The 9,233-nt window shown below is 48.2% G+C and overlaps 1 protein-coding gene across 8 annotated transcripts in view; it reads right to left on the bottom strand.

The window, feature by feature from the left end:
• The window catches only part of FAM193B (family with sequence similarity 193 member B), a 31,495-nt gene extending 26,718 nt beyond the window's left edge, over positions 1 to 4,777 (bottom strand). For 2 of the 8 annotated variants that reach the window (XM_029215704.1, XM_029215703.1), the window contains exon 1: positions 3,411 to 4,435. Coding sequence is in view for 3 of the 8 variants with exons in the window: in XM_029215710.1 (XP_029071543.1) it covers positions 4,482 to 4,691 (210 nt within the window). In the remaining 5 variants the exon portion in view is untranslated. Of the gene's footprint in view, positions 1 to 2,948; positions 3,067 to 3,410; positions 4,443 to 4,481 lie in introns of those variants that run through there. The other 6 variants (XM_029215707.1, XM_029215701.1, XM_029215702.1 and 3 more) reach the window with 5 other exon arrangements.
• Between the last annotated feature and the right edge of the window lie 4,456 nt (positions 4,778 to 9,233).

Consider the following 9,233-nt stretch of genomic DNA (forward strand, 5'->3'; position numbering starts at 1 on the left):
CTAACTGCAATTATTATATGTATGTTCTTTAGACCATGAGCCCCTGTGGGCAGGGATCATGTCTGATTCACTTCTGCATTCCCAGCTAGCCCAGGGCCTGGCACAGATCAGGTGTCCATTAGTGTTGGTAGAATAAATGAACGCCAGGTCAGGTGAGAGGAAGGCTGGGCATGGTGTGTGTGCAATGTGCCTGAATGAATGACTGCCAGCCTGGCCTAGCAGTGGGGGCAGATAAGAAAAAAGTGCTAGAAACCTAACATCTCTTTTATTATAATTTAGTTTAACAGCCATTCATTGAACACATAAGGACCATGCGTAATAAATACACCAGAAATGAATTAAAACATAACCCATGCTCTCAAAAATTCTAGGTTTAGTAAGTAAAGGTGTTAGGACCTTAATAGTACATCTGATATCATTTATTAAGCTTATAGCTCTGGGACATTTTAAGGAAATTTAAAATTTTAATCATTATTTTTTTTTGCGCTGTACCACATGGCATGTGGGATCTTAGTTCCCTGACCAGGAATTGAACCCATGCTCCCTGCATTGGAAGCTCGGAATCTTAACCGCTGGACCAACCAGGGAAGTCCGGAAATTTAAAATTTTAAAATCTTAGTAGGTAAGTCTTCATCTTCAAAAGACTTTTGGCATTTCTACATAGTGAATCTCTACTGGCTTACAAGAACCAGAGGAGACAAGGATCTCTCCTCAGTACCATTTCTTCCTATCTGCAATGAAAATGGCTGGGTGGGCAGTGATTTTAAGGGGGAAGTCTCAGGGTATAGGGATTATCTCATTCATCTGTGTGCCCCGAATAAAGGCCTTGGCACAGAGATCGTTAATACTTGCTGAGTGGATTAAACATAATGAGATGATTTTAATAAAGATACTGGCTGATCATCTGCTCCAGTCCCATGAGGGAGCAGGTTTAACTCTGAGCAGTGGGGGAGCCAGGTCTCTAGAGTTCCTTTAAACTAGGCTGGGCAAAGTCCCAGGTGATGCTGTAGAGATGAGAAATGGGAAGGGCAGGATGAGCTCAACCCCCACCAAATGCCAGTTTAGAGTCTAGCAAGTCTCCTGGGGGTTTACTGAGTGTGCACCTGGACTACAAGCTGAATGGTCCAAGAGAACTAGAGACAGCCAGCAGAGCTGGCAGGTGAGAACACTCAGGCTTTGGATGGCCAAATGGCTCCCTGCCACACGTCACGTCCAATTCTAGCTCTGGCGTGAGAAGCACTAGGTGCTATGTGGGTTGCTCCACATTCTCTGGTGAAGCTCTGTTAGAGGCTTAAAGAAGGCAAGAAACATGCCCACAGCAACAAAGCTAAGAGAATGAGCAGGAAGCTCACCCCAAGTCTGCGACATTAAATACTATGTCTCACTGCCTCCTCCAACTGCTTTGTAAGTTGAGTTTTTTTTTTCTTTGCTAAGAAGGCTGTAACTGTTTTAGTCTTCTTGTGAAATAAATGAGGATTTGGGTTTTTAGTGAATGTATCAATGTAGTTTAGTGGCCTAATCAATTAGAAGTAAGGACTTTTGGGATTCCAATTAAGCTCAAAGTCCTGCATTTAAATGTGTACAGGTTATGAAAATGAGCAAAGGAAACTGGATACAACCAGTGGCCTATGAGCCTTAACTCAGAGGAAGTAATGATCTTCTAGCCTTACCGCATACTATAAGCCAAACTCATTTGGTCTCTAGACCAAATGAGCCCCTTGTGAGGAGGGACCACGGCTGATTCACTTCTGCATTTCCAGCTGGTCCAGGGCCTGGCACAGATCAGGTGTCCTTCATATGATTAAGAGGGCAGACACTTCTCAGAGACTGCAGATTACTGCCTCCTGGAAATGTGGGCCCAGGAGCACCAGATTTTAAGAGATGGCACAAATCCAGTTTTGTGGGAAACCTTTGATTTTTAAAAATACTGGCTCAAATCAAAACAAAAACAGAAACAAAACTACATGTGACTTGAGGCATTTAAACCTGTATGTGGACTGAAAGTGATCTCATTTGCCATCTTTGGCTTCGGTCTGGCATATGACACTGAATTTCACCTTACTTACCCACTCTAAGTATTTAAGATAGGGTTCTAAGTGGTGGTGGGAGCCAGTGATCCTCACCAAAGGTATGCCTGTGGGTAGAGCAATGACTGATCCCAATTCTTTCAGCAGGTGCTTTTCACCAAGGCACAAAGGCCTGCTTCTGGCACACAGAACCCCCTTCCCCAACAAAAATGGGGCACAATCAGAGGAGAGTCTGTCAGTTTGTTTCACCTATTGTGGCTAGAGTAAAAAAATGTCTTGTTAAATACCCCACAGTACACAGAGTGTCCTGTTTTTGGTGGTAGTGGGGGCACCTATAGTAGGAGTTATTTGGGCAAATATTTAGTTTCTCTGAGTTTCTGTTTCTTCATCTGAAAAACGGGGTTAATAGTATTTATATCCTTCAGTTCATTCATTAAAATTTGTTAACCACCAGGCATAGGGGTACAATGGTGACTGACTTGGTTCCTGCACTCTCAGAGTCTACATAGCAAAAGCAGACCAATAATTACACCAATAGCTAACTCATCACATTTGTGCTAAATGCTGAGAGAACACGGGTGGTGGGAAGGTATGTAAAGTGCCTAGTATGAATAAATGAATGAATTGGCAGGTCAAGCAGTGCAGTAGGTAGGAACCTACATGTTAAAGTTGTGTCCTATATAAAAACTAAATGGTTAAGCCATCAACCAAACTTTCTGGCCATGAATACTATAGGCTGGTTAAATGGCAGGGGACCCTGAATGGGAAAGAGAGAAGACAACAGCTCCCTGGTTCTCTCCTCCCCCACTATCCCCTTCTGGAGAACAGCACTCCCAGGGGGCCCAGAGAAGGGAAAGAGAAGGCTAGAGGGGAAAGCAGCTTCAGGGTGGGACGTCAGACCAGGCAAGGGTGGGGTCCAACCTGAGGAGTCAAATCCTTTGGAACCAGTCTCAGCCCAGAGTAAGGGTGGGGATGAAGGTGGGGCTTCTGACACTCAGTAAGTGGTGACATCTTCATTAATTAAAAATCTGATTGTGATCTGAGACACAAAGGAGACCAGTATCAAAACTGGGTTACAATAAGTACAGGTTCTCAACGGATTCAATCTCTCTCATTCACCTAGTTATTCCTACTCTGTGTCAGCAAGGCCCAGGGCTAGGTGTGGAGGACCAGGGATAGATGGCATGATCTGTGCCCTGGTGGAGTTCAAAGTTCGGGGGGGGGGGAGGGCACAGACACATCAACAGACTATCTCATTGTAGAATGGGGAGTGCTACCAGAGGGGAGCACAGGGGGCTGTGGGACAGAGGGGGCACCTCACGCAACTGGGGAGGTTAGGGAAGGCTTTCTGGGAATGGTACCCCAAACAGCATCCCCACTCACATGCACAATTCCAGAGATTCTACTAGAAAGCTGTCAAGAGCCATGCCTTCTGGCTGCACCAGCCTCCCAGAGTCCCCTGCTGCCCGATGCAGTGTCTGCAGAGCCAAACGCATCTTCTGCCACGCCTCATCCTCATCCGGCGCTGCATCCGACCCTCCAAGACTCCTGCAGGAGCCTGCCTTCCTTGGCAGGCTCATCCAAAAAACCAACTCAAAACTCTTTTGTCAGAGCAAGCTTAGGGCGAGCCACCCAGCCCCAGGTGCCATAACCCTCCCAGAGCAACTGTGGCTCATGCCACCCCTGAACACCGGCAGGGTACCTCCTATTATCTCCTTTGCTCAAATGAAAGTGACCTTCTCCCAGGTGGCAAACTGGAAGCTTTGGAGAGTCCTTCTACTGCTCACTCTCAGCAAGATTCGCCAAACCCAGGGATTTGAGGGTCTGGGTGGGCCGCCTTGTAGGTCGGGGGTATACAGGGGAGAAAGAGCAGGTTTTTCTGGGTTTCCACCTCGGTGCAGGAGACCCACCAAATAGTCTTCTGGGCAGCCTGGCTGTCTGCTGCAACTGCTCCGCTGGGCAAGGAGAGGAGGGAGGCCCCGGGAGACATATGCTGGGGGCACAGCTGCTGAGGGGGCAGCGAGGGGAAGGGGTGGAGCCACTCCCGGGGGGAAAAAGAAGAGGCTGCAGCCTTCCAGGCCCCAGCGCCCCGAGATGGCCTGTGGGTGGGTGGGGAAGCAGGTGGGCCCAGGGGAGGTAAAGGGCACAGACCTAAGCTGTAGCCTCAAGATTGGTGCGCAGTCCCAGTGTGGGTGTGCGACCAGAACGTTTCCCGGAGGCGGCGGGAGAGGGCAGGAAGCCTGGTCTCAGGAGAACCGGACGTGCCGTGCCTCGGCTTTGGACCAAAGGATCCAGACTCCACTCCCGCCTTGGGGGAGAAAGCCTCAGCCCTGGCCCAGGGGGTAAGGCTCTGGCCCCAGCCGGGGGAGGATGGTCCATCCCCAAACCCGTCCCGGCCCCGCTCCGGGGAGGTAAAAGAGCCCGGGCAGCCAGACTTGCCTCGCTCGCTCCTACCTGGGGACCGGGAGCCAGATGGGGGTCGTCCTCCTCCCTGGGGCCGTCGCGGTAGAGCTCCGCCGGCGCCTCCGGGGGCCCTGCACCCGCTCCTGCTTCCAGGCTCGGCGGCGGCGGGGGCTCCGGCGCCTGCGGCTTCTGCGGCCCCGCGGCCCGCGCCCGCTCGCGCCGGCCCGCGCCGCCACTCGGCCTGCTCCGCCTCCGAGTCATGCTGCTGCTCGCGCCGCTCCCTCGCTTCACTCGCGCCGCCGCCTCCACCTCCGCCGCCGCAGCCACCGCTCCCCTCGCAGGACAACAGCCAATATGGCGGCGCCCGGCTCCCCCTCTGTCGCTGCCGGCAGGTCAGAGGGCACGCGGAGTCCGCGCCGCCGCACTAGCCCCCGAGGCTGCCTGCGCCATTTTGAGTAAGGTCACCACCCGGAGTTCCTCGGAAGAGTGAACCTGGTGAGGAAACGCCCTCCCCATCCCAGGATCCAAGGGATGAGACCTGCGCGAGGGGAGGGTGTGCTCTGTAGTAATCGTGCTGCACGGCCCTGGGCGCTTAATAACTGTTAAATGGATGAGTGAATTCGTAATTTCTGTAGTGCTACGCTACTTTCACAGCCATGACCTGACTCCTTGTACCTACACTGAGTGGCAGATACAGTAGTTCCCATTTTGCAGCGGAGAAAACCGAGGCTGCAAAAGGCGAAATGGTTGCTCAACATCAGCCAGCCAGAACTCATGGGCTCGTGGACAGCCTGAGCTGAAAGGGACAAAGGGATTGTCTAGATTCGTATTTTCAGTGTATGGTCCACGGGGAGTCCAGCGTTTGGTGCTTGGGACAGCGAGACTCACCGTCTCAGTCTGGTGGGGAGAGTGGACCCTTAAATACACAATTACAAGTGTGATAAAGATGAGATGACTGGGGCATGTACTAGGTCAGTGTTTCCAAAAAAGTGGTATGTGTGCGAGAGGATTTTGAGTGGTACACAAAGGAACATTTTAAAAATGTAATGATTATGTATTTAATTGTTAAAACTGGGATATTTTCCCTCCCTTTCTTTTTTGAATATATGACATGCGTATAGTACAAATTTTTAAAAATAGTTTTGAGTGCAACTTGTCTCATGCCAGGGCCAGTGGTGTCCTGAAACCATACGGTGGTTATATGTAGAGTTGCTGTTGATCCGTCGACAAGGGCAGAATTCTGACATTGGCCCAACCCAAGGGAGCAAGGACTATTTTGAGAGGAAGGGCTAAATGGAAGGCCCTGGAGCTCTCCCTAACTGCCAAATGAAAAAATAATACTTCATCTCATTACAGGGATTAGCACCACCATCAAAGATTTGAAAGATTCAGGGTGATTCCCACTATATCAACATTACCTCTTCAGTTTGTCCAGAACAGAGGGTAGATGGTATTTTTTCCCATTCATTTATTTTCTTGGTGGTAAAATTTGAGTAACATAAAACTTATTGTCTTAACCATTTCTAAGTGTACAGTTCATTGGTATTAAGTACATTCATATTGTTGTGCAACCATCACCACCATCTATCTCCAGAACACTTTTCTTCTTGTAAAACTGAAACTCTGTACTCATTAAATAATAACTCCCCATTCTCCTGTCCCTTCAGCCCTTTGCAACCACCATTCTACTTAAGAAAACCTCCCCCTTTTCCCTACACCCCAGCCTCTGGTAGCCACTATTCTACTCTCTGTTATTATGAGTTTACCTTTTTTTTTTTTAATATTCCACATATAAGTGAGATCATGCAATATTTATCTTTTTGCGACTGGCTTGTTTCACTTAAAATGTCCTCTAGTTTCATCCATGTTGTTGCAAATGGCAGGATTTCCTTCTTTTTTAAGGCTGAATAATATTCATTTATATTTTATATATATATACTTTTTGTATATTCCTCATATATATTCCTATATATATTGTAGATATTTATATATTCCTTTATATACATATACACATATACAGATATCCATCTATATCACATTTTCTTTATCCATTCATACATCAACAGAGAAGATCTATCTATCTATCTATCCATCTATCTATCTGTCTATATCACATTTCCTTTATCCATTCATACATCAACAGAGAAGATAGGTCTTCCCTGGTGGCACAGTGGTTAAGAATCCACCTGCCAATGCAGGGGACACAGGTTTGAGCCCTGGTCCGGGAAGATCCCACATGCTGTGGAGCAACTAAGCCCATGCACCACAACTACTGAGCCTGTGCTCTAGAGCCCACAAGCCACAACTACTGTGCCCGCGTGCAACAACTACTGAAGCCCTTGCGCCTAGAGCCCGTGCTCCGCAGCAAGAGAAGACACTGCAATGAGAAGCCTGTGCACCGCAACAAAGAGTAGCCCCTGCTAGCCGCAACTAGAGAAAGCTTGCGTGCTGCAACGAAGACCCAATGCAGCCAAAAATAAATAAATAAAATAAATAAATTTATAAAAGCAATAGTAAAAAAACCCAAAAAAACAAAACCAGAGAAGATGAATGGTCTTAAATCATCACCGAGCATTATGATAAACTCATTCTGGTACGCCAGTGCAATTGTTGGCCCACAATTATAGGTCTGATCAATGCTTTTTTTTTTTTTTTTTTACGGTACGCGGGCCTCTCACTGTTGTGGCCTCTCCCGTTGCGGAGCACAGGCTCCGGACGCGCAGGCTCAGCGGCCATGGCTCACAGGCCCAGCCGCTCCGCGGCATGTGGCATCTTCCCGGACCGGGGCACGAACCCGTGTCCCCTGCATCAGCAGGCGGACTCTCAACCACTGCTCCACCAGGGAAGCCCTGATCAATGCTTTTTGTAAAAAATATATTTATTTGTTTATTTGGCTATGCCAGGTCTTAGCTGCGGCACGTGGGATCTTTGTTGCAGCATGTGGGATCTAGTTCCCTGACCAGGGATTGAACCTGGGCACCCTGCATTGGGAGCATGGAGTCTTAACCACTGGACCACCAGGGAAGACCCTAGTCAATGCTATTTATTCTATACCAAACCTCAGGAAAAGTTTGTGTTCCTCTGGCAGGGGCAACAGTAGACCTTTACTGTCTTGCTTCAGGGGTATGTCACTCTCTGGACATACTCAGTTTATCGGAATTTTTGACCAAATCACCATTTCAGTGGATATCAGGCTAATCTACTGTGATGCTGATGACAATATCCTGAAGGACCTTGAGAACAGGAAGTAGCAGATACCCTAGATGATTTGGTAAGCATGATGTGTGTGCCAGAGAGCAGATAATAAATCCCACGAATATATAGTGGCCTATCTACTCAGTGAACTATCTAGGGTTCTGGGGTGTGTTTTGATATTCTGCACCAAATAAATGACAAGCTGCTGAACATCACACTCCTGACCACTAAGAAAGCAGTACTGTACTTGGTGGGCTTCTTTACTTGGTTATAAAATATACCATATTTAGGTACATTATTTTTACCTATTACTGGGTCACTTGAAAGCTATCAACTTGAAGGGGGACCATACAAGGAGAGAAGGTTTTCTTACTGGATCAGGCTGCAAAGTAGGTAGTTCTGCCTTTGGCCCTTATATTCAGGCATTGGCTTTTGGAGCAAAGTTATGACCTTGTTCAGCAGTTGTTTTCCTTCTGAGAAACATCTCCTGGCTTGCTTCCCGGGTGTGTGGAAATTGGATGCCTGACCATGGCATAGCAGGTGACCACGTGACCTGAGCTACCATGTTATCTGATCTACCTAGTCATAGAATTAGGGGTGGCCAGCAGTACTCCATCATGAAGAAGAAGTGACATATATGGCCTCAGTCCAGCAGGCCCTAAAAGCACAAGTAGGTTGCCTGAGCAAGTTGTTTACATTCCTCTCCTACTGATGTTCATGGTCTCCTGGAGAGTTGTTTGTGATGGGTTGACTAAGGAAGAATAATCTAAAGCCCTGTTTATAAACGGCTTTGCACATGATGTTGGCTCCAGCCGGAAATGGATTGTTGGGGTCTTCCAGTCTTCCTCCGAGAAGGCCTGAGGGACCTGGAAAAGGGAAGTGTGCCCAGAGGCCCCAAAGTAAAGATGCACTGATTCCTAGCCGTTGGATAATGGTTTAGTCTGTTGGTCAGGGACTTGGAAGGAACCAGACTGAAGGCTTAGTGACAAGAAGTTTTGAGGAAGATAAATGTGGATAGACTGCCCAGAATGGCTTCAGAGCATAGGGTTATTAGTGTGCCAGATGAACATTCACCGAAGGGTCTCACTACAGAAGAACTTCTTAAGAGCCTGGTGGGCAGTTTGGCTCCTTCTGTGGCTATCAGGCAGTCTCCTTCCCTAGCCATCTCAGGACTTGCTCCGTGAGTTTATGAGAAAACTGGCCCAGTATTACGGACTGCTCCCTCCCACGGCTGGCCTACTCTTTGTGCTGAACCCAATTTGCAAGCCTCAGGGAACCAGCCTGAGCCCCCAGGTGGAGCCTTACTTTGAGGGAAACAGCCAGCTATCTCGTGGCAGGGAGATTACATTGGGCTCTCTATTAGTCAGGGTTGGCTAACTGCTGTAACAACTGACCCCGACATGTCAGGGGGTTAATACCATAATAGTTTAGTTCTTGTTCATGTCACAATTCAATGCTGGATGAAGGGGACTTTGCTTCATGCAGTCATTCAGGGGTCCACTCCCTCTCTGTCTTGTGGCTCCGCCCTCATCCAGGTTCTCTCCATTCAACGAGAGGATGGTAAAGATAGAGCGAGGGTTGCCTGGGCTGTTTTTATGAGCAATACCT

The sequence above is a fragment of the Monodon monoceros genome, unplaced genomic scaffold, assembly GCF_005190385.1.
Source record: "Monodon monoceros isolate NGI ecotype Baffin Bay Population unplaced genomic scaffold, NGI_Narwhal_1 Super_Scaffold_12, whole genome shotgun sequence".
Taxonomy (NCBI): domain Eukaryota; kingdom Metazoa; phylum Chordata; class Mammalia; order Artiodactyla; family Monodontidae; genus Monodon; species Monodon monoceros.